Raw genomic sequence first — 25,797 nt, forward strand, 5'->3', positions numbered from 1 at the left:
GAGCCAAAGTTAGTTTCTCCTCTTTGAATTCCAGGTTTGGTTTTGTTTGTAAAAACATATAAATCATCTGATCATAGTGAGTCGTAGCATCAGACAAACACAGGACTGTAGAGGTCTGGACTCTGTTGGTGTTTTTCTTGAAGGAGCCAGTGTCACAGCAGTGATTTATTTGATCTCTGGTCCATATTGATTTATTCTGAGAGTTTAGCCCGTGTCCTGCAGTAGATCCCCGCTGGCTGTGTCCACAGAGAGTGGGTTCACCCTCAGCAGCAAGTATCACTGGAACTCAGAGAGATGGAGACAGTTAGTTAACAGAGGACAGAACCAGCACTGCTGAGGCTGATGGAGACCAACTAGATCTGGGATTACGGCTGGGATGGAGCTGCTGATTGGGACTGTAGCTGTATCTGTGCTGCAGTTGTTGTGGTTCTGATTGTCCACATGATCTCATTCTGGTTCAAACTCTATGAATCACTCAGCAGAGATATAGACAGAAAGGTGGTGTACAGTAACCTGGACAGTACACCGCCTTTCATCCAGGGACACCTGGGATTGTGGCAACACAGTGCTGAGAGCTGGTTAGCTTGGTTAACTAGCTGGATCCATTTCTCTGGTGGTAGCATGAGGCTGTGCAGCCACAGACAGGTCCTAGTGGTTCTGCTGAGAGCTGATCCCTGTCTGCCACAACGTTCAAACACCTGGGGTCGTGTTCACAAAGCTCCGTAATCCTCTAGTGATGGTTTCTCCTGGTGATGAAATTCTAAGAAAATGATTTTTATTTCTACTAAACTATGAGAACAACATGAACTAGAGCAGCAGTGCTGACTTGTCTCTGTTAGAACCTTCTATCAGCAGTGATCAGACAAACTACTGCAGAACTTCCACAGCTTCATACTGTGACCAACATGTTCCTCATTTATTTCACTGGACGTTCAGACCACACAGAGCAGACTTCACCAACGTTACTGAGAGAACTGATGAGACACAAACGGCATCATCACAGCATCAGAAGATGAAGATATGTTGGTCAGAACCAACAGAACCTCTTTGATTTGAAGACGACCCAGTTTCCATGTGAATCAATGTGCTACTGAAACAGACTGGTCAGTGATCAGTATCAGCTTCGAATATATTCTGTGAAGAGAATTCTTTACATCCAGCTACATTAAGACTTAAACCGAGTCTGAACATCAGAGGAAGTCTTTGATTTTCACTGCTCACTGTCATCAAGGACACATTTGGTTCAATCTTCTTTCTATATTGTGACGAGTGTATTTGAAGGTAAAGACCTCCATTTTAGGGAAGTCTGGGTCTCTCTTCTCAGACTGCTGCCCCCGCGACCCCGCCCCGGATAATGGATGGATATACACCTGTGTGTCCTCAGATCCCTACAGGCCTGAGTCTGACAGAAACCAGATCACCATCAGAGCCTCGGGACTGATCCTGGGTCTGATCTTATCTGTGGCTGGATTCATCGACTGCAAGAAGAAGGTCAAAGGTCAGAGCAGGACACAGTCTGAACCCAGTTTTTATATATGCTACTTTTGATCCGGGTTTAAACTTGACTCCAGGTTTATCAATCTAATGCTGCGTGGGAACGTATGTCACCCGAACTTTCTCCTGCTGTGTTCTGCATGTGTGAACCCACAAGTCTGCACAAAGTCTGGACCTGATCCTCCAGAGTCAGTCCGGACTGCATATGTGGAAACGTCTTAACAGTAGTTCTCTCACTAGTCCTTCTACAACCAGTTTGCTGCTTCACTAAAACAAAAAATACTGTGTTGATGCATTTGGGACATGTTCAGTCCATTTTTAGTGATGACTATTGACCCCTGTCCTTGTTGTGGACCAGGACATATTCTGGTTCCCACTAACTGAGTCCTGATCTTGGACCTGGACCTGCAGCTGTTTATTAGATGGATAAAGAAAAAACAGTTAGTGCTTCTGTTTCCTGCTCAACAGACAATCAGTGCTGCCACCTGCTGGACTCTGCTGGTCTGAACCTGATCCAGGATTCAGATTTAGTTCCACACCAGGTCCCTGCACTAACACAGAACCAGTTTTTATCCACTACTACAAATGTGAAACAGGCGGACAATAAATATTTGATCCTTTTTGAAGGTCGAGTTTCTCTGGTGTCAGAGTCACATGTTCAACACATCTGAACTACACTTGTACTTTTATGTTCATGTACTTAGTACTTCAACTTGAGTACTGATCTACACGGTTTTTACAGTATGTTCAGGAACATTTTAGGGACTTCAAAGAACTGGATTTAATCAGTCTGGAATCTGAACATTTATTCTTCAATGTAGCTGCTAAAGTCAGATAATAACACTAATGCAGAATTCCTCTTGGTGAACTGCCAGGAAACGTCTGTTCACTTGTTCTGTCCTGTGGGGACCGGCACTGAGTGCTCTCTAAATGGGAATGGTCCACACTCCCAGCTGCACCTGAACACCTCCTGTGTCGACTCAGCTGCTGCTGTGGCTCTGCTCAGGTGCTGGTCCCACTGAGCCGTCTGTGTTAGCAGCACGTTAGCGGCTCCAATCATAGATTCAATAATACGTCTGGTTCTGATCGTCGGTGACTAATTTCACACAGTGGTAAGACAGTTGAGGTCAGCTGACGTTTGTTCATTCTCACCAAAAGCTCTGTGATCAGAACCTCCCTCTCCTCTCCACTCAGTTCGTACTCTCCTTCCCCAGGTGTGTTCAGGGTCCCACTGTAAAACATCGTCCTGGTACCACACATCCGGACACTTGTATTAGTGGTGAGTCCTGCAGAGTAGAAACACCACAGAATCCACGTCCAGCTGTTCTATAATGTTTTCCTTCATCACTGCTTCATTTGCTGTTTCACTTATTAGTTCAACTCATGATCCACCAATAGAATTGAAGAGCTTCATCTTCTCTTTCGGCTGTTTCCATCAGGGGTCGCCACAGCGTATGAAACCATACTGCTGCTCACAAATCTCCACCTTCTTCCTAAGCCTGGCTTCCACTACTCTTTCCCACAGCTTCATTGTGTGGCTCATCAACTTTATTCCTCTATAGTTGCTGCAGTTCTGCGTGTCACCCTTGTTCTTAAAGATCGGAACCAGAACGCTTCTCCTCCATTCCTCAGGCATCTTCTCACTCTCTAGAATCCTATTGAACAAACTGGTTAGAAACTCCACTGCTGTCTCTCCTAAGCACTTCCACACCTCCACAGGTACGTCATCAGGACCAACAGCCTTTCCACTCTTCATCCTCTTCAGAGCCTTCCTAACCTCATCCTTTCCAATCTCTGCTACTTCCTGCTCCACAACATCCACATCTTCCTCCCTTCTTTCCCTGTCATTTTCCTCGTTCATCAGATCCTCAAAATACTCCTTCCATCTTTTCTGCACACTCTCCTGGGTTGTTAGCACCTTTCCATCTCTGTCCTTAATCACCCTTACCTGTTGTACATCCTTCCCATCTCTATCTCTCTGTCTGGCTAGCCTGTACAAGTCCTTCTCTCCTTCCTTTGTGTCTAACCTGTCATACAGCTCATCGTAAGCTTTCTGTTTGGCCTTTGCCACCTCCCTCTTCACTCTACGCTGCGCTTCCTTGTACTTCTGTCTACTTTCCTCAGTCCTTTCTACATCCCACTTCCTTCTAGCTAACCTCTTCCTCTGGATGCATTCCTGTACTTCCTCATTCCACCACCAAGTGTCTTTACCTTCTTTCCTCTTTCCAGATGACACACCTAGCACCTTCCTACCTGTTTCCCTGATAACCTCTGCTGTAGTTTCCCAGTCATCTGGAAGCTCATCCTGACCACCCAGAACCTGTCTCAACTTCTGCCTGAATTCCTCACAAGTTTCTTCATTCTTTAACTTCCACTACTTGGTCTTCTTTTGTGTCTTCCCTCTCTTCTTCTTCCTGACCTCCAGAGTCATCTTACACACCACCATGCGGTGCTGTCTGGCTACACTCTCTCCTACCACCACTTTGCAGTCACTAACCTCCCTCAAATGACCTCGTCTACATAGGATGTAGTCCACCTGTGTACTCCTACCTCTACTCTTGTATGTCACTCTATGTTCCTCTCGCTTCTGGAGGTAAGTGTTGACTACAGCCATTTCCATCCTCTTAGCAAAGTCCACCACCATCTGTCCTTCCAGATTCCTTTCCTTCACACCAAACCTGCCCATCACCTCCTCATCACCTCTGTTGCCCTCACTAACATGCCCATTGAAGTCTGCTCCAACAACAACTCTCTCTCCTCTGGGGATACTCTCTACGACCTCATCAAACTCACTCCAGAATCTCTCCTTCTCTTCTAACTCACAGCCAACCTGTGGCGTATACCCACTGACTACACTCACCATCACCCCCTCAATTTCTAGCTTTAGGCTCATCACCCTGTCTGAGACTCTTTTCACCTCTAGGACACTGTTCACAAACTCCCCCTTTCTCTTCCTATCAACACCACGGTAGAACAGTTTGTATCCTCCTCCAATACTACGTGTCTTGCTCATTAGAATTGAAGAACTGATGAGTTCTAATGAGGAAAGTTGGAGATTTGATCTTGACAGGTAAGAGACGTCTGATTGTCACAACAGGTGGTTTGACTTTGGTGATATCTGCTGGAGAAATGTGTTTTAAATGAGATCAAATGTGACTGAATGTTATTTCTATAGAAGACATTTGTGTTGAGCCAAGTTCTCGTGTGACTTAGATGAAGGAAATTGTGATTGTGTGGAAATAAATCAAATGGAACAATTGTAAATCTTCTCTCCATTATTTTCTATTTGTGGACATGTCCTTGTTATTTCTGTCCATGTGCTGAACTTCTGGGGATGACTTTGACATTTTAGTAGAATAAAAACAACAACTATAAAGTAGGTCTACATTCAGGATTGGGGAGTGTTTGTGTGACTGCGGCTACAGATGAAGTTTAGTTTTATTTTTATCACATTCATTTTACTGACGCTAAGTGTGTGTGTGTGCAGCCACACCTTCATGTCTTCACTATAAAAATATGCACTTTCTGTAAACAAACCACCTCCACCTACTCTAAATTAAACTCTTTGGCTGTTTGCATGTCAGATAGGATTAAATTGCTGACAAATGTCCTGTTGTCATGTAACAATGTACAGTTTAACTTTTGCAGAACACAAATAAGTATTTTACACAAATAGATAAATATACACATATATACACACATACATGAATCATCTGCCTCCATTTATCCTCTGCATCAACTCACTGCATGTCCTCTCTCACTACGTCTATAAAGATGAATGTAGTGAGAGAGGACATGAAGGTCGTTGGTGTGAGAGAAGAGGATGCAGAGGACAGGGTTAAATGGAGGCAGATGATTCTCTGTGGTGACCCCTGAAAGGGAACAGCTGAAAGGAAAAGAAGAGATAGATAGATATACACATGATGTCAGAGTGAATGTCAGTGTTGTTGTCAGTGCTGAATGTGGAGAGTTGTAGTTACTGACAGTGATGGTGATAGTTTCTCTGTGAGTCTCTGTCTCTTTAACAGTCCAGTTCCATCCACATGAATATGTGACTTACTTACTATAAGAACTGACAGCAGGTGAACTTTACTCTGACTGAGACTCAGTCCGACCAGTCACACTGCATATTTTATAGTGAAGACATGAAGGTGTGGCTGCACACACACACACACACACACACACACACACACACACACACACACACACACACACACACACACACACACACACACACACACACACACACACACACATACTGAAGAAGGACGTCGTCAGTTAAATGAATGTGATAAAATAAACCTTTAAGTGAAGAACAAATCTCCTTTTTTTCCACAGACAGAAGAGAAGCTGCAGAGGGATGAAGTTCATGGGGAAAAGCTGAGTAAGTGGAGCTCTTGATTGGTTTGATTCATCTTCATTAAATGAACCTGGTTTTGTCCTGTTACTGGAAAATGTTGTAGCTGGAGAAACAAGTTGATTGTGAATGTTTTCTAGTTTAAATCATGAGCTGGTTTGAAACAGTCGTCGTTTCAAACCCAAATATCATCTTGTAAACTTCAGACCAGTAAAGATGTCGTCTGTTCAACACAGTCAGATTTTCAGTGATTAGTCATCGAACTAGTATCTTCAGTCTGAAGAAGCTACTTGGACGAGTAGTAAAACGTTTCCACTTTAACAGCTTCAGCAGTCTGTCTCTTATTGTGAAAATCTGCTCCTGTTTCCTCCTTCCTACCTGTCCTACGTCATTCCAGGTAACAGCTCACCTGTGTCAGAGTCTTTTCTCGGAGAGTCGTCTTCTTCTCCACTTTGTCTGAATCTCCTGTAAGTTTGCTTTGTTTGATTCTTTCTCTTTGGTTCCGTTCATTGAACTAATGAAGACTAAAGTTCACTAATAGGAGGTTTCACTACGGTACCGATCCAGGACCGTGGTTCCACCTCGTCTCTCTTCCTGGTTCCATTTATTTATTTATTTATTTATTTATTCAGTTTCAAACGTCTTTAACCTAGTTTTAGTTGATGGTCGCCCTGCCTCCTCAATTCAGAGGACACTTGGTCCCAGATGTTCAGTGTTTCATGTCCACTGGACTCAGAACTGAGGTCTGTAGTTGGACCTCTGGGAGAATTATTACAGAGCATCTCCATGATTTTCTCAGATAAGTCAGATAGATTTTTCTGTGTTTATCTCTAAATGTTGTTTAGTGGTGGAAAAGTTAGTGAAGTATCAGCGTCAGTCCAAATGACTGAGTGAGTGTAAATGTTGGTCCATCATCCTGTGTGTGCTGGGCTGCAGCTTCATGCCTCCATCTAGTGGACTGATAGTAGAAGTAGAGCAGCTGATGGCAGCTTCCTCTGCCTCCCACTGCTGTCTGACTGCATTCAAGTGACACTGATATGAAAGAGGAAAGAAGAGCCAATCAGTGGAGGAGCAGCTGATCTTTGTCCAGGAGAAATGATGGAAAGGAGGATTTCAGTTTTCACTGCACATCAATGATTTGTGTTTCCTCTCCACATGAAGGTAGAAAGTGTGTGTGAGCTGATGTGGATGTGGATTCAGCAGCATGGATCAGTGTGAGGACAGAGAGGAGGGAGTCCCTCCCTCTAAAACCACTCTGTGTGGGGACCATGAGAGCCAGACCAAAGCTCAGAGGTGAGATGACTGAGACCATCGGACTGATTCTGTCTCCAAGTCTCATCTAGAATTGAATATTTCATCAGGACATTTTTATTATTCTTCTGATTCTATTTGTCATTTATGAAGGAAACTTTGACTGAATATGTGAGCGTCACCAAAGTTGTTTTTCTATCAGGTCCCATCAAAGACCAGAATCTCCTGGACCAGGACCTGAACCCAGCTGTGTGTCCTTCAAGAGTGAACGGTCAAAGGAAGGTCCTCCTAATTTAAAGCATCAACCTTCATCAGACACAGAGTAAGTTGTTGTGAGTTTAAAATCAGTCTGAACAATATGATGTAAACTTTCTCTGATGATAAATTGTTGTGTTCTTTGGATTTCTGGATATTTCTGATGTGAGTAACTTGATTTCTGTTTGAACTGTTGATTTGAAAGAGAAGTTTTCTTCACTATTCTTCCAGCAAACACTCTGATCATGGATCAAATCTCCATCCAGCCAGTAGCTAAACCACTGATCCTGTAGAGGGTCTCAGGGGGCTGCTCCTCTTCTAATGAAGTGCTGACTTGCAGGCAGACGTCAAAGGAAGCAGCTGAACACCACAAATGTTGAACTCTGATCAAATCTTTGAGATTGAAGTTCTCCAAATGAAGATTTTGGTACAAATGTCTTAAAGAATCTTGACTTCTTCACTTCCTGTTGGAAGACTTTAGTTCTAATGTTGTTGAAGTCAGTGTAGAGGACTGTTTGTCCCCAGTGTCAGTACCAGAGCTGACGTCTGAAGATTCATTTATGATCCACAAACTAATGAATGAATGAAGTTGTTCAAATGTGAATTAGTCAAAGTGAATTGTGTGAGCAGCAGCACTCTGCCTCATACTCACACAGTTCAACATATTCAGACTGGGACCTGCCCAGTACAACCAGTCTGATCCAAGCAGACTCTGTCTCTAGATGCCTTGTTCCAACACTTGAGCATTGTTCAGTGAGGGAGGCAGAGATAACTGTTGTTCAGAGCTGCTGAGACTAAACCAAAGTGACTGGTGACAGTAAAGCTTCACCACTACAGGGAGTCTTTGATTCACTGATTCACATCAAATCTGTCTTCATGGACCTTTACCTTGTGTGTGTCTCTGTGTGGACAGACATACTGTGAGCTCATTCTTGATGATTCCTCCACAGAGTGGACCAGGAGAGCTCAGAGGTTCCCAGTGGTCAGTCTGCCCAGCAGCATCCAACACAGCTGGACTCCATATTTCTGGTCTGTACATGTCCAACTACTACTTTTCCATCTGTTGTGTTCCCAATAATCTCCATGCTGCACTTTTTAGACCAGTGGATTGTCAGTCTGTCCAACATGGATCTGATGTTTGGCTCCATGATTTGAGTTGGATTGTGTCATTCATATAGTTTCTGTTCCAGCTGCTGGAGGAGAACATTGTCACTTTTGTGAAGAACGAGCTGAAGAAGATCCAGAAGGTTTTGAGTCCAGATTACCCACAATGCTTAGAGAGTCAGAGGGAGGATGAGGAGGTGTTGGATGGTGAGGATGAAGAGCAGAGGAGGAGCAGCAGAGAGGCATTTGTGAAGATCACACTGAACTTCCTGAGGAGAATGAAGCAGGAGGAGCTGGCTGACTGTCTGCAGAGCAGTAAGAGGATTTCTCTAAACATTTCACATCATGGACAAATGAGACGTTTACTGAGAGCTGAAGATGTGGAGTGTTAATATGTTAAAATGTGAATCATTTAGGGTCATGAAACTGTCAAACTGTGTTTTCATTAGAAATTATATTGATCATGTTTTTGTGGTTTCATTCAGGAACTTCAGCTGCAGTTTGTCAGCGTGAACTTAAATCTAATCTGAAGAAGAAGTTCCAGTGTGTGTTTGAGGGGATTGCTAAAGCAGGAAACCCAACCCTTCTGAACCAGATCTACACAGAGCTCTACATCACAGAGGGAGGGACTGGAGAGGTCAATGATGAACATGAGGTCAGACACATTGAAACAGCATCCAGGAAACCACACAGACCAGAAACAACCATCAGACAAGAAGACATGTTTAAAGGCTCACCTGGAAGAGAAGAATCAATCAGAACAGTGATGACAAAGGGAGTGGCTGGCATTGGGAAAACAGTCTTAACACAGAAGTTCACTCTGGACTGGGCTGAAGACAAAGCCAACCAGGAATTACAGTTCACATTTCCATTGACTTTCAGAGAGCTGAATGTGCTGAAAGAGAAAAAGTTCAGCTTGGTGGAACTTGTTCATCACTTCTTTACTGAAACCAAAGAAGCAGGAATCTGCAGGTTTGAAGAGTTCCAGGTTGTGTTCATCTTTGACGGTCTGGATGAGTGTCGACTTCCTCTGGACTTCCACAACAATCAGATCCTGACTGATGTGACAGAGTCCACCTCAGTGGATGTGCTGCTGACAAACCTGATCAGGGGGAACCTGCTTCCCTCTGCTCGCCTCTGGATAACCACACGACCTGCAGCAGCCAATCAGATCCCTCCTGAGTATGTTGACATGGTGACAGAGGTCAGAGGGTTCACTGACCCACAGAAGGAGGAGTACTTCAGGAAGAGGTTCAGAGATGAGGAGCAGGCCAGAAGAATCATCTCCCACATCCAGACATCACGAAGCCTCCACATCATGTGTCACATCCCAGTCTTCTGCTGGATCACTGCTACAGTTCTGGAGGATGTGTTGAAAACCAGAGAGGGAGGAGAGCTGCCCAAGACCCTGACTGAGATGTACATCCACTTCCTGGTGGTTCAGACCAAACTGAAGATCATCAAATATGATGGAGGAGCTGAGACAGATCCATACTGGAATAAAAAAAGCAGGAAGATGATCAAGTCTCTGGGAAAACTGGCTTTTGAGCAGCTGCTGAAAGGAAACCTGATCTTCTATGAATCAGACCTGACAGAGTGTGGCATCGATATCAGAGCAGCCTCAGTGTACTCAGGAGTGTTCACACAGATCTTTAAAGAGGAGAGAGGACTGTACCAGGACAAGGTGTTCTGCTTCGTCCATCTGAGTGTTTAGGAGTTTCTGGCTGCTCTTCATGTCCATCTGACCTTCATCAACTCTGGAGTCAATCTGCTGTCTGAACAACAGTCAACTTCTCTGTTGTCTAAATTGTTGAAACTTGAACAAAAACCTCTTTACCAGAGTGCTGTGGACAAGGCCGTACAGAGTCCAAATGGACACCTGGACTTGTTTCTTCGCTTTCTGCTCGGTCTTTCTCTGCAGACCAATCAGGCTCTTCTACGAGGTCTGCAGACAAAAACAGGAAATAGCTCAAAGAACAATGAGGAAACAACTGAGTACATCAAGTTGAAGATCAAAGAGACTCCCTCAGCAGAGAAAAGCATCAACCTGTTCCACTGTCTGAATGAACTGAATGATTGTTCTTTAGTCGAGGAGATCCAACAGTACCTGGACTCAGGAAGTCTCTCCACAGATAAACTGTCTCCTGCTCAGTGGTCAGCTCTGGTCTTCATTTTACTGTCATCAGAAAATGATCTGGACATGTTTGACCTGAAGAAATACTCTGCTTCAGAGGAGGCTCTTCTGAGTCTGCTGCCAGTGGTGAAAGCTGCTAAAAAAGCTTTGTAAGTACAGTACTTTCTGCTCTATATGGTGCATTTAAAAGCCATTTTATTTTTTACGTGTTACAGTACAACTGAACAAGTTTGGGAGTTAGGGTGAGGGCGTTGAATAAAGTTTGACTGACTATTTTGTTTTGGTTAATGCACCTTATACTCCTGAACGCCTTATAGCGTGGAAAATATGGTATGTGGATGGTTGAATGTTCATTAAAGTCTTGACCAGAGAATCCACGTTGTGAACTGGACACCTCAAAGTTGGGAGATCCAAACAGTTTATATTTCTTAATGTCAGTTTTTTTTTACTTGAAGAAGATTCCCATCAGCAGTTTAGCTTTATGATATATATATTTTTTATGTTTTCTGGTCTGATTGTATTTTATTTTATTTATTTATTTCACAGTCAACATTAAAGGTGATAATTGAACACAGGTTAACACAAATGTTGTCATGTTATACATCACTGTTTTTCAGACTGAGCGGCTGTAACCTCTCAGAGAGAAGCTGTTTAGCTCTGTCCTCAGTTCTCAGCTCCCAGTCCTCTAGTCTGAGAGAACTGGACCTGAGTAACAACGACATGCAGGACTCAGGAGTGAAGCTTCTGTCAGCTGGACTGGAGAATCCACACTGTAAACTGGAAACTCTCAGGTCAGGTCAAGTTTCTGTTTTAAATAACTAGAGATATTTAAAACTGCTGACATGAGAGAGACACAAGCAGATTAAAATTTCTAATGTCACAAGTTTAAGCTGCAGAAACTTCTCATCAGTATTTTTACAATATATAAAATAACTGTACTTTCCTGTCTGATTTTATTTCACTGTGTTGTATCTTTTTAGTTCAGGGTCTACATTAAAGGTGATTAATGTCAGGGAATGGTGTCATGAGACACAAGTAAAGCAAATAAAATGATTTATTATAACAGAATCTCAAAAGCAGAGGAAACAAAAAAAATAACTAGAGGAAGGTATCAAAAGAACACAGCAAGAAACTGGTCTAAACACAAAAACAAAGTGATAACAAAAAAGAACCTGAAGCACGCTGGGGAACAAAGTAACACCCTAAACTAGAGATACAAATGGAAGAGTAAGTCAGTCCATGTAAGGGCATAGCAGGAAGTGTCTGGGCAGCAGAGCAGCAGGAGTGGGACCAGGTGAAAGAGAGAGAAACAAACTGGACCAGCATCAGGCAGGAATTGTGACAATTACAGTTTGACACAAATGTTGTCATGTTATACATCACTGTTTTTCAGACTGAGTGGCTGTAACCTCTCAGAGAGAAGCTGTGAAGCTCTGTCCTCAGTTCTCATCTCCCAGTCCTCTAGTCTGAGAGAACTGGACCTGAGTAACAACGACCTGCAGGATTCAGAAGTAAAACGTCTGTCTGCTGGACTGAAGAATCCACACTGTAAACTGGAAACTCTCAGGTCAGGATTCATCAACTCAAGTATATTTTTCCGCAGCAGTTTTTTTTAGACGTTGTTTTCATGAGGAATTTTCCTTTTCTAGTTAATGTTGTTGTTAAAAGTAGAGTCACAAAAAATATTGTGTCACTGTTGATATTTTGTGCAGAAATTAGTCATTAAATGTGACATAATTTGGTTCAAAGTCACAAAAATAAACAAACGCAACATAAAATAAAACATTCATGATCTTTAATTTTTTCACTAAACAGACATGTACAGTGGCAAGAAAAAGTCTCTGAACCCTTTGTGATTACGTGGAGTTTTGCATGAATTGGTCATGAAATGTGCTCTGATCTTCATCTAACTCACAACAATACAAAAACACAGTCTGCTTAAAATAATACTACACAAACATTATATGTTTTCATGTTTTTTTTTTAACATAATATGTATACATTCACAGTGCAGGGTGGAAAAAGTATGTGAACCTTTGGACTTAATAACTGGTTGACCTGTCTTTGGCAGCAATAACCTCAACCTGTAGGTGCAGATCAGACCTGCACAACGATCTGGAGTCATTTTGGACCACTCCTCTTCACAAAACTGTTTCAGTGTAGCAATATTCTTGGGATGTCTAGTGTGAATGGCTCTCTTAAGGTCATGCCACAGGATTTCAATCGGGTTGAGGTCAGGACTCTGACTGGGCCACTCCAGAAGGTGTATTTTGTTATGTTGAAGTCATTCTTTTGTTGAATTACTTGTATGCTTTGGGTCATTGTTCTGTTGCATCACCCATCCTCTGTGGAGCTTTAGTTGGCGGACAGATGGTCTTACGTTTTCCTGCAAAATGTCTTGATAAACTCTGGAATTCATTTTTCCATCAATAACAACAATCCGTCCAGGCCCTAAGGCAGCAAAGCAGCCCCAAACCATGATGCTCCCTCTGCCATGTTTTACAGTGGGGATGAGGTTTTAATATCCGTGTACTGTGCCTTTTTTTTCTCCACACACAGTGTTGTGTTTTTTCCAAACAACTCAATTTTGGTTTTGTCTGTCCAAAGAATATTTTGTCAGTAGTGCTGTGGAACATCCAGGTGATCTTTTGAAAACTTCAAACGTGCTGCAATATTTTTTTTGGACAGCAATGGCTTCCTCTTGTTTAATGTTTTCCTTATTGTAGACATGTCAACAAAAATGTTAGCATGCGCCAGAGATTTCTGTAAGTCTTTAGCTGACACTCTAGGATGCTTCTTTAACTCATTCAGCATTCTGCGCTTTGTTCTTGCAATCATCTTTACAGTACGACCCCGCCTAGGGAGAGTAGCAACAGTGCTGCAACAGTAAACCCAAAACTGGTGTGTGTTTTTAAAGTGCAGGACAGCTTTGAGCAACACATCCAATATCATCACACTGATTGGACTTGAGGTTGGCTCACTCCTGGCTCCAATTAGCTCTTGGAGAAGTCATTAGGCTAGGGGTGGACATACTTTTTCCCCACCCTGCATTTTGAATGTTTACATGTTTTGTTCAATAAAAACATGAAATAATATAATGTTTGTGTACTATTATTTTAAGCAGACTGTGTTTTTCTATTGTTGTGACTTAGATAAAGATCAGAGCACATTTTATGACCAATTCATTCATCACTCTCTATATGACTAAATTTCCTTCAAATTCAAATAGCATCTGATGTTGGTCTGTACAAAAAAACCCAGCACCAAGTCTCCTGTCTGTTGTTTTGTGTCTGCAGACTGTCAGGCTGTCTGATCACAGAGGAAGGCTGTGCTTCTCTGGCCTCAGCTCTGAGCTCCAACCCCTCCCATCTGAGAGAGCTGGACCTGAGCTACAATCATCCAGGAGACTCAGGAGTGAAGCTGCTGTCTGCTGGACTGGAGGATCCACACTGGACACTGGACACTCTCAGGTATGGAGAGGCCTGCTGCAGCCACAGAAAATGTCTGATGGAGGAAAAAGTAGGGATGTTAATGATTAATCGTTAATCAATGTTAATAATTGAATCAATTATAATATTTATTAACTGTTGATGTAGAAGTTGAGGACATGAGGTTTAACTGTCAGTAAATGTCCTTTGTTCTGTGGTACCTGGTTACTCCACTTGTTTGGGCCTCTGTTTGTTTAGATGAGTAAAACAAACGCACCTCTTTGCCATGAAAGGAAAAAAAATGTGTCGGCATCAGTTTGTGTCTCACTGTGGAGTCGTGTTGATGAACACTGCAACAGAAAGTAGTTTTGTGCTGGAAACATTTCCTCTCAGCTGATGACAAATCTTCACTGAAGCACTTTACATTCAGCAAAGAAAAGAGGGGAGCTCCTGTAATTCTGACTTCAGTGTCTCATTCTGACTTTGTGAACAAATCTCCTCATGATGAAATCATGTGTTACATTAGATTCTATGAACTGAGCAGGAAATTCATCCACCTTATAGGTAGAGTTTTTATCCACAGAATGACAATGAATGAATATCAGAGGATTGAATCAGGTCACAGCATCATGTCTCTGTCTCCTCAAATAGTGATGATTGAAGCATCTTCACCTTCCTGAGATCCTGATCTTGTCATGATGAGATCTTGTGTCATATATAGGAGACAGTAAATCAGAACTAGAACATGTTCATTTCATCATTACAATCTGTCAAAGAGGAAAAACTCCTTGTTGTTCCCAGTTGAAGAATTAGTTTGTGATTGAATGTTTTTCGCCTCAAACTCCTGTTTTCACTTTCTGTCTCTGGCTGCTCCAACAAATCTGACACCAAATCAGATGAAGCCACAAAGTCTGTGTGTAATGATCAGTATCAAGTAGCTGTAGGTGAACTAGACTTCCTCTGAACACAGGACAACGTCTGAAGCTCAGCTGAGATCAGTCCACAGACATTAGAGAGAGGAAAACACACACACAGAGTCCATGTATGTGGAGTTGAGCCTCTTGGACTTTGCTCTCCAGTTTCCTGCTTCCTGTGGTGTCACATTAGTTTGTCTGGTGACAGAGTGAGACTGAAAGCAGGTGTCTGACACCAAAACTGCTGTGAACTAGAGAATTGAAATCTTTCCTCCATGTCACCTCCCTGCTCCGTAGAATTCCAAGATAAGGACTCCAATTCCTTAGTTGTTTGCTGAATGTCCATCCCTACATACAAGCCTCCATTAGAACAGAACCAGAACACACTGTGTGTATGAGAGCCATGTAATGTCCATGTGTGCATGCTGAAAGAGAATGTGCTGCTCTGACCCCCCTCCTCCTTTCAGGGTGGAGCCTGGTGGAGTCCGATGGTTGAGACCAGGTCTGAGGAAGTGTAAGTGTGTTTTTAATGAGACTGATGAAAACAAAGCAGCAACATTCAACCATCTTCAAACTGTCACATCACTCATTCAAATCCCTGATGTCATGAGTCCTCATCAAACTGATGATAGATTAATAACTGCAGCTGGATTGTGTCTTGTTCTCTCCATCAGATTTCTGTCAACTCACCATCGACACAAACACAGTGAACAGAGAACTACGACTGTCTGACAACAACAGGAAGGTGACACATGTGGGGGAGGATCAGTCATATCCTGATCATCCAGACAGATTTGACTACTGGTGTTCTCAGCTGCTGTGTAGTAATGGTCTGACTGGTCGCTGTTACTGGGAGGTCGAGTGGAGCGGAATGGTTGATATATCAGTGAGTTACAGAGGAATCAGAAGGAGAGGAAATGGTGAAGACTGTTGGTTTGGATGGAACGATCAGTCCTGGAGTCTGTTCTGCTCTGATGAGGATTACTATGTTTATCACAATAACAGATTTACATCCATCTCCTCCTCTGTCTCTCACAGAGTATCAGTGTATGTGGACTGTCCTGCTGGGACTCTGTCCTTCTACAGTGTCTCCTCTGACAAACTGATCCACCTCCACACCTTCAACACCACATTCACTGAATCTTTTTATCCTGGGTTTGGGTTCTGGTCTCCTGGTTCCTCAGTGTCTCTGTGTTCAGTGTAGTACTGAGAGTGTCCTGTCAGAGAAACGTCGTCTCTGTTGAACAGATAGTTCAGTCTCTACATGTCTGTCTCTTTCACTCACACACACATTTTCAGATTCATGGATTCAATCAGTTTCTTCTTGAACCAGTTCTAAATGATTCCTTGTAAACTTGTCTCCTCTTCCAGTCCTTTAAAGATGAAGCTCTGATTATTCCAGGATCCAGATGTTGAGGACTTCTGAAGTCTTGTTCTGTCTTTTCTCTCTTTCTCTTTTCGATCCACTGACATTATTAGACATCAGTGCTGCTGTTCATAGTGACGTCAGCACAAATGACCCAACAAGACCAAAGATTCAAGTCAAACACATCCATGAATTTCATGAAGGAAAGTTTCCTGACTTTTGTTCTCCAATCATCTTTATTTGGAGTTAAATGAGTCCAACTAAAGTCAGATCTCCTGAAATGGTGACGATTTGAAGTGACTTGACATTTTAGTGATACTGACCAGGAGTGGACTCACTGTTGTTGTGGACTGTATCTGTAAGTGCTGCTGGTTCATCTAGAGCGTCCACACACATCTGGAAACACATCTGTGTGTCTGATTTCATCAAACAATGACTCCTGCAGCTGCTGGACCAGAAGCTGCAGTTGTCCCTTTCAGAATAAAAGCATGTGTTTGTATCCTGCAGCAGGACATCAGTGTGTTCCTTCAGGCTGCTGTATTGAACCAACACACTGAGCTCAAATTGAACTTTATTCACTTCAACTTTGTTCTTGGTCTCTGTGATGGAAAAGTTTCAGTTGAACATTTGGAGCAAAATCCAAAGTGTCCAAGTGGAAGAAGAGTTTTTGTGTTGGTGATAAAGAAGCTCTGAGAGTGAACCATCAGAAACATGAATGTGTGGTTGTTAGTAAGTAAAGTTCTAGATATCTACCTAACAGAACCTGTCCCATGGACAAACTGTAGTTTGATGATCTGACTTTAGTTTGGATTGTGCTCATGTGTTTCTATATTTCTATGAGATGAGACAGTTTCACTTCTGCCTTTTATCTATGACAGTTGTGATTTCCTCTACTAATTCCATTATCTCCAGTGATGTAGATCAGTTTGTTCTGAATCCATATTGACTGTCAGTGAGTAACTGGAGCTTTTCTAAGAATGTATCTGATCTATTGTTGAAAAGTTTTTCAGGATTTTGGAAAATTGTAGAAGTGAAGAGACAGGTCTGTAGTTTGTGAAGTGGTTTTTGCTCCCAGTTTTGTACAAAGGTATAACTTTAGTAATTTTCATTTAGTTTGTAAATAAACCTGTTTATAATGATAAGTTACATATGTATGTTAATGGTTTTAAAATCCTGTCAATGACAGTTTTTACTAATGTCATATCAGTGTCATTGAAATCAGTAGATTTGTATCATATAAGGATTTAAAATATTTAAGAATGTTTCATGTGTCTTGTTAATGTCTTTTTCTTGATATACTGTGTCCCAGCTCTGAACCAGTCGGTCATTCTTTAGTGTGTTAATGTCCTCTGTCCTCACTCGTCTCTACTAAGTTTGCTTGTCTGCTTTAATATTCCTGTAATTATAATTATAGATTGTAAAAACTGGCAGATGGTCACTAATGTCATTAATTAATATTTCACTCACTGTGTTGTTTTCAGTATCATTTTAAATTTGTTATCAATTAAAGTGGCACCATAAGAGGAAATTCTGCTGAGTCTGTGATTCTTTTCATGCTATATATTGTAGTAATAAATTCATCAGTGATTTTATGTGTGTTAGGATTTAACAGATCAATATTAAAGTCTCCACATATAAAACTGATTTATTGGTCGTTTTGTAAACATACCCTCCATCCAGTCCTTGAAACTTTCAGTTTATGAACCTGGTGCTCTATATAAGAACTGACAATAATGTTTTTGACAACACTGAAACCAGAAGGTGAATGTTTGAAAATTGATCTGAAAATTACAAAATAAAATTCAAACATTTAATAATAAGATTTGAATTTGTGGAAAAAATGCTTTCTTCAGAATCAGAATCAGCTTTATTGGCCAAGTTTGCACAAGACAAGCAAGAATTTGGATGTGGTCTGAGTCCATCTTTTGTACCCTCTGATTGCATGAAACATTACTTATTTACATACTTAGTTGCAATTATTTACATAATATACAGCACACCAAGTCACATGGGGTTATTGAGTCCATGCTAACAGTACGTGTGGTTAAAATACCCATACCCTTTAAAAGTACTCATGTACACACATATTTAAAATAACACCAACAACTTCCTGTCTCGATATACAATAAAGATCTGATCAAACCATCTTTGTGAATCTGTTTAACATTTAGCGCATCATGGACATTCATGTAGAAAGATAAACGTTAAAAATCACGACTTTTAACAAAACACATGATGTGAAATAAATGAGAAGAAGTGAACACAAAAACAATCTATAAAACACCAACGAAAAGATTTTATTTTACTTCAGTAAAATAGTAAAAACACAGTGTTTGATGTAGTATAATTAAATTCATATACTTATAAAATATTAGAGTTCATCATCTATGCAATGGATGGTGTAATGTTCACAAACATCACAAGCTCACATGATCATGTGTAGATGAGATGAACGTACAGAGCCTAAAGTAAAAGAAGCAGGTAAAGACAATTTTATGCAATTTTTTTTTAACTGGTAAAATTTTAAAGGTTTTATTTGTATTTAATTATTTACTGTACTGTCCTCACAACACGTGAACTTTGTGTATCTAGACAGCAGCTAACAACAAATACAAGACTCCATACAAAGTTTGTTTTTCTTGTTTTTACTGGAGTTGTAGTGAACTGAGGAGAACATTGATCTCTATTATATTTCTATCTTTATCTTGTAACTGAAGAAACAGAAAGAAACTAAATTAACAAATAATACATAACGTTACACATTTAGTGTGTTACACTCAGTAGCTTGACTTGAATAAAGCTAATTCCTACAACATGCACACGTTATTTATCATGTTACAGGAAACAATTCTAACATTCTTCTAATGTCAATAAACATGTTCATACTTACAAAGACAAATATTTATCAAGGTACAAACGTATAGAGCACATTCAGCAGGTACATGAACTACTACTGTACCGACAGAGAACTACATCAAAGATGTACTATTGAATAAAGTGGAAAGAGCGCTCACTCTGTAACTAACTATCTTCACAAAGATCAACTGAAATACACAACTCTCACTCTGACAAGTTTTTAGAACAAATACTTTTAGCTGCCTTTGTCATGGATTTGGACATTAATCACTTCATAACTAAACATTTAACTTATTCATGTTTTGACATTTACAGTATATTGCTGTGCTCTTAGCTGCAGTAGTGATGTTGATTTATGTTTATTGTTAAGGTTGTAGGATGGTGCTGGACTGAGGTTTTCTGGTGTGGTGTGACTTCTTATTCTCATGTAACTTCACCAACAACACCTAAAAAACCTTGACAACAAGGTGTAAATGTCCAGTTGTAATACGTCACAATTTAGAGCTGTAACAGCAAAGTATTGTTTGTCTGCAGATGGAAAGTTGCAACAGACACAAGTCAGTTTTTACCAGTACAGAATTGCTAAGTCATCACTAACTGAAGTAGTAATCAGTTCTTCGTGTTTACTCTGTTCTACCTGAACACAGTTTTTTTACTCCACTCAGCTCAGTTTTCATATAAAGATGCTTCAAGTAAAATGCTCCACGTCTCCTAAATCATAAGATCTTTAGTAGGTCTGCTCAGTGATTCAGATTTAAAGTGTCACCACCTCGTGACATGGATGTTGTCGACTAACTGACCGACTGTTGTTTCCTGAGGAGCAAAGTTCCCAAATGTCTCCTGCATCCTGCAAACCGATTCTACCTTGTTGTGTTTCTTCACAGCTGAGCTCAGCCTCCTCCGAGCCATCATCAAGACCACTGTAAAGAAAAGACACAAAGGTTTTTACTTACAGATCAGACGTTGAAGATGTGTTTCCTCCATTGTCAACGTCTCTGTGATTCTGTGAGTCACAGTGAGTAAAGCCCACCTTCTTCCTCTGTTTAGTTTGTGGTTTTCTTTCTCTACTGAAACAGAAGAAAGTTTACGTGTTTTTTTCATTCTGTGACTAAAAGAACAGTGATAAAATATTTAATGTAAATAACATCAAGCATCAGCTCATCTGAATCTACAGAATCATTTCATTTTGACAAGAAGAGCTACTTCAGTTTAATCTCCATCCTCTAAGACAAACACTAATAGAACTCAACTACTCATGTGGAGGAAGTGAGCAGTGTTCACAGGGTTCAAACACTTCATAGTATCAGCTACACACACTTTGGGGATTTGTTCTCTCACCTGCTGAACTGTGTGGTTGTTGTCACAGTAGTGAATGTTGGACTCAGGTGCTCGTAGCTATGAAGAGAAATGAGGAAGTGGATCTCAGTCTGAAATCAGTTCCTCTGTCATCAAGACCTCAAACACACACGTTACAACTACAGCCACTAAAAAACTAAAACTACTACACAATTCTACATTTGTAATGTCAATATTCTTTTTATCATAAAATGTATTTAATGTAAGATTTATAGTGAATCTAAAAATGCTAAAGATGTCACCAGTAGTAGTGTGTTGGTGTCCTGTGGACTGTTCAGCACCCTCTTGTGGGTCAACAGAAACCTCTATATAGCACCGTGTTGACGTTTTGATACCAGATGTCTGCAGTACAACCAACACATTGTTATTATGTGTAACACGTGTTCACTGCTGATTTTACAGTTAAATGCATGTTTCATGTAGTTTCAGGTTGAGGATCTTTGAATGATTTGGACTCGTTCAGATGTTCAGTGATTCAGTGTAATATAGTAGTAGTGTTGTGCAGACGTTTGGAAAAATAAAACAGGTAAATGTGCAGTTGGAACATATTTATTTACTTACTACAGCCTCAGGTTTTTAATAGACTCTGTTGGTTATTAGTCTGGTCTGATGAGGGAACTATGACGCCCCCTACGGGTCACGGTGGGGTATTATTTTTCCATAGGTGCTCGTCCACTCTGCATATAGTGAGTAACCATCATGAACTAACTCTACCGAGTGGTTCATATAGTTTTTATTCCCACTGAGCAAATCCAATAATAACAAGTGAAGCACAAATCCAGCTCCAGTCCAGTAGACAGCAGCATCCCAGCTGTGATCCAGCTACTGTCAGTCAGTGTCACAGTCTAATAACAGTGTCGAGAGCTGATCAGCTCCGTTAATGAACTGTCTACATCTCTCTGAGTTCCAGTGATACTTGCTGCTCACAGCTGAGGGTGAACCCACTCTCTGTGGACACAGCCAGCGGGGATCTACTGCATGATACAGGCTCTACTCTCACAATAGATCATTATGGAGCAGAGAGAACGCAAAAGTAGCTCCGAAGACAATTCACCGTCCTGAACTTTAGGAGACTCCGTGTGGAACAGACATGGAGACATCTGCTGGGTAAATCTATGTACTGCAGATTTCTATGGATTCAATCTGAGACCAGGAGAGAAGCATTTGTCAGACTGCACAAAGCTTTATTTAGTTAGATCAACTGGTTAGAAGACACATTTAGATTCTGTTTTTCATCAAATAGAATAGAAGTCGTAGTAAACATGGGACGAACTTACCGGAGACACGTTTCTGTTCTAGGTGAACTGTGTTCATGTACTATTACATGTACTTGACTAACTTTTTGAAAACGTGTACTTCTATGAATAGTTTTACTGCACCGTACTTTGTACTTTTACTTGAGTATTTTAGTGAAGTACTAACTTTACTCTTACTTCGTTAGGAACAAAGATGGCGGAGCTCTGTATCAGCGACGTTTCAGTCGAAGAGGATGAACAAACCTGGCCTCATGTTAAAAGCTTGTTTAGTTTACACACAGTGAAAACAAACAGCTTCGTCATGCGGTGTCTTCTCTGTCTGACAAAACAGATAAAGACATTTCAGAGTATAAAACTCAACGTTTAATCTGAGGAAACGCGGTAAGTTTAGCTGTTTCATTTAATGTTGCTATGTTAGCATGTTTAATTAGCAAATAAGCTAGAGGCTAAAAATACAAGTCTCTTAAATTTGTTCTACTGGATAAGTAAATACAGAAATGTGGTTTTGTCACTGTGTCCTGTGTAAAACAATTTGTTTATTATATCCTTAATAAAGTTTAAATCCTATATCAGTCAGTTTCTGTTCTGTAGTGCTGGTAAATATGCTAATGTTTATGAACTGTGAGCTAGTGGACACTGACATACATGAATCTTTGTTCATGTTACTGTCATTAGGAGTTCAGTGTGTCAGTGACTAAACCACAGGGTGGAAAGAGTTAGAAGCTCAGGAAACTCTTCATGTAAAACATCAGCAGTCTGTACATTAGGAAAGTAAGAATAATGCACAGACCTACGTTCATTTGAAAACCATTTATCTTTCCACAGGACTTGAATTCATCAGACTTCATCTAGACACAGAGTTGGAGGATGTCAGGACGAACAGCCGCCTCTCTGATGAAGATACTTCTTTTTCATGTCCATCCACTGCAGGTCTGGATCTATTGCATAACTTTCCTCAGATCAAGAAGCTGCCACTCAAAGTCAACACAGGTCTTCCTGCATCTGCAGCCTGCGAGAGACGTTTTAGTCAAGCAGAGCTCCTGTTCACTGCTAAACGGTCACAGCTTCACTCCAAGAACCTTGAAAACCAACTACTATTGAAGCTTAACCATCACTTCACTGAGTGAAAATCCAAACATGCAGACACAGTTTATTGTAAAGTGAGTCCTCTGTGTTTGCTGCCATTTGGAGGGCAACTCAATATACACTGGAAAAGTTTAATTGTTCAAAAATGTATTCTTTATGTTGTAATACATTTTTACTCATTCATTTGTATTTATTTCATTCGTCTTATTTTATTATTTGGAATGTCTGCATTATCATTTTAACTGGCTGCAGTGTTCACATAGTTTCTAACTTACTTGAGTAATATTTTTATTATTATTATTTATTATTATCTCTCTACCCACCATCTCCTCTTGGTTGGACTCTACCTCCTTTTGATCTCTGTCTCGTTGGATTTGAACATGTGACTTGTGTCCAGTACATTTCCACCGGCAGAAGTTTGTTTCACGGTTCTTTGGTCTCTGCTGAATGTTTCTGTGAGATATTGTTCACACATCTGCACTTTAATGAGTTTATTATTGTGTTTTTAAAGATTTATCTGCTCCACAGATAAAACACTTTGTGTTGTTATGAACTACTGTCTGATCGTTACACCCAGAATCTTATGGGGAGGAGTTTTGTGGACTGGTTCATAACTCAGTACCTTGTAATTGGTTGGAGTCCCTCCTTCTTGCATGATGTCCGCCTCCAGTGTCTTCAGTTAACAGCTCTGTCCTCTCACGGTCGAGAGCAGACTTTTGGTTAATGGGTGTTATTTTCTTCTTATAACTGTTTCACTTCTTCTTCAAATAATGTTTGATCTTCAACAAATACGTTTCAACATGACCACATTTCCAGCTGTTCTCTGCTGCTCTGTGCTGCTGACTGTGTTGTTGGTTCAGTTGAAACATATGTTAAAACATATGTTTACATCACGGTGTTTTCATGCAGTAAGTCGTTTTTAGTTTAAGTTTATTAGGTGAACTCTGACTGTTCAGCTCCACAAACAGAGCTCATTTTAACTGTGTCAGTTTCTCCTTTACTTGATGCTGTGAACGTTTTGTTCTGCAGCTCAGAGCAGGTTGTTACTTCTTTACTGTTCTAGTAGAAACAGATCATTGATCTGTTTAGAGACGTTGATCTGTTCTCATATTAAACCTCCTACACGGTGGATTCATCCTCAGATCAGTACAGACTCTGTCCACTGTTTAACATCATGTTTAAAATACTGTTGTAGGTGAGTTCAGCTTAAAAAAACAACTGAATGCATGAAACATTTTACTCAACATGTTTCAGAAAATCAACTATCAACAGGTCTGAGCTTGTTGATTTCCAGTTAGCTTTATTAGAACATCTGTCAAGTCTCTACTTGCCCTGATTAATTACCTGTCAACGTTCAACTGGCAAACCAGCCTGTTTTACAGCCTTTCTTGAATCTTATTTGTTTGCCCTTGACGTGTGTCTTTATTTAGCTGAGAGAAACACTGTGAACATTGTTCTTGTCACTTTCCTGTAAAACTGAGATTGTCATTAAATTAAAATGTCAGAGCAGTTGTTGTCTTGTTGAAAATGTTACACACACTATAACTGACATCTTAACTTGTTTTACAACTGTGTTTTAGTAACTAAACATTATAGACTATTCATCTCTATATATATTAAAACATGTCAATGTGTGAAATGATTCTGACTTTTAATCTGGAATTCATCAAAATTAGAGAGTTGGCTTATACGTTGAAATCAGGTCTACAAATAAATGGTGTGTATGTTTTAATTTAACTGAATAAATTATTACTAAACAGTATCCATTAGAACAACCCAAGATAAAACTCAGGCTTTTTCACTGCTGCTGGTAATCTGCTTTAATAACTTACTTTTCTAGAGTCACTGCTTTAAAATTGTGGCTCTGCTCTTTATCATTTTCCTTCATAAACCAAAAGTAAACAAACACTGAATTGACCGAACAGACTCTGATCCACTTTCTGGAACTGAAAACTCAGTTCTCATCAAAGGAATAATGAACCCAGTAACCCAGAGTTCAGGGTTTACTGTAAAGCTCTTTAACCCTCCTGTCGTGTTCGGGTCAAATCAGACCGATTAAGATCACTCATAAATATTGTGTTTTACATCTGATTGCCTCAAGGCCTTATGAGACATAACCGGGCTGGAACAAAGACAGCCTAGAAACGGCTGGGTTATACCTATATTATGTCTTTACAAAAGTTTCATGATGAGTGCCTGGTTCCTTTCAGAGGTCACTGTTCCTTCAAGGTGTCCAAGCAAACCAGGGAAAAATGGAATAAAGATCTGGGCAGCATGCAACACCAGGAGCAGTTATGCCTGGAATATGCAGGTATACATGGGGAAACCCAGTACTGTAAGGACCGAAAAAAAACCAGGGCATGCGTGTTGTGCCGGACATGACAACCGGTCTCCAGGGGCATAATATCACATGTGAGAAGTTCTTTACATCATATGCTCTTGGTCAGGAGCTGCTGAAAAGAAAGCTCACCATGGTAGAGACAGTGAGGAAGAACAAGCCCGAACTTCCCCCTGCACTGGTATCGACCAGAAGAAGAGAGGGACTCTCATCAAAATTAACTTTCACTGACTGACACACACACTCTTGTGTCATATGTTCCTAAGAAGAATAGAAATGTCATCCTGATGAGCGTGTTTGTTGAGTTTGCTCTTTGGTTTTTCATTTATTTTTAACATTATATGTTTATTTTGTAATACATTGTCGGTGCCTATTTGTATTTTCACTGCAGTTTTTTTTTATGTCTAATTCTATAAATTAATGTTAAACATTACTTTGAGACATTGTTCAGGTATAAAGAATGTTGAGTAAAAATTTGGTGCTAATTTAAGAGCAGTTAAAACAGACCGGTCAATTTTGACCGGGAACACTAAAGTAAGGGGCAGGAGACGAACATGACCGGAGGGTTAACTGAGATAGATTTGTCATGAGTCAAGTGGAGC

At 40.6% G+C, this 25,797-nt stretch overlaps 1 protein-coding gene and 1 long non-coding RNA gene across 4 annotated transcripts in view; both read left to right on the forward strand.

The window, feature by feature from the left end:
* The first annotated feature begins 4,549 nt into the window (after positions 1–4,549).
* LOC117153066 lies at positions 4,550–7,057 on the forward strand. 3 transcript variants are annotated; one of them, XR_004463483.1, is made up of 4 exons: positions 4,550–4,564; positions 5,833–5,878; positions 6,249–6,318; positions 7,013–7,057. It is a non-coding gene; the product is annotated as an uncharacterized LOC117153066 (long non-coding RNA). The 3 variants fall into 3 exon arrangements; XR_004463482.1 differs by lacking the exon at positions 4,550–4,564 and adding an exon at positions 5,569–5,645; XR_004463481.1 differs by lacking the exon at positions 4,550–4,564 and having other exon boundaries at positions 5,759–5,878.
* LOC117153050 (NLR family CARD domain-containing protein 3-like) overlaps positions 7,056–25,797 on the forward strand; it is a 68,371-nt gene continuing 49,629 nt past the window's right edge. Inside the window, exons 1-5 of the mRNA XM_033326638.1 lie at positions 7,056–7,144; positions 7,305–7,424; positions 8,308–8,386; positions 8,548–8,776; positions 17,363–17,377. Of these exons, the coding sequence (XP_033182529.1) occupies positions 7,056–7,144; positions 7,305–7,424; positions 8,308–8,386; positions 8,548–8,776; positions 17,363–17,377 (532 nt within the window). The remainder of the gene's footprint in view (positions 7,145–7,304; positions 7,425–8,307; positions 8,387–8,547; positions 8,777–17,362; positions 17,378–25,797) is intronic.

The sequence above is a fragment of the Anabas testudineus genome, chromosome 18 (genome assembly GCF_900324465.2).
Source record: "Anabas testudineus chromosome 18, fAnaTes1.2, whole genome shotgun sequence".
NCBI classification, from domain to species: domain Eukaryota; kingdom Metazoa; phylum Chordata; class Actinopteri; order Anabantiformes; family Anabantidae; genus Anabas; species Anabas testudineus.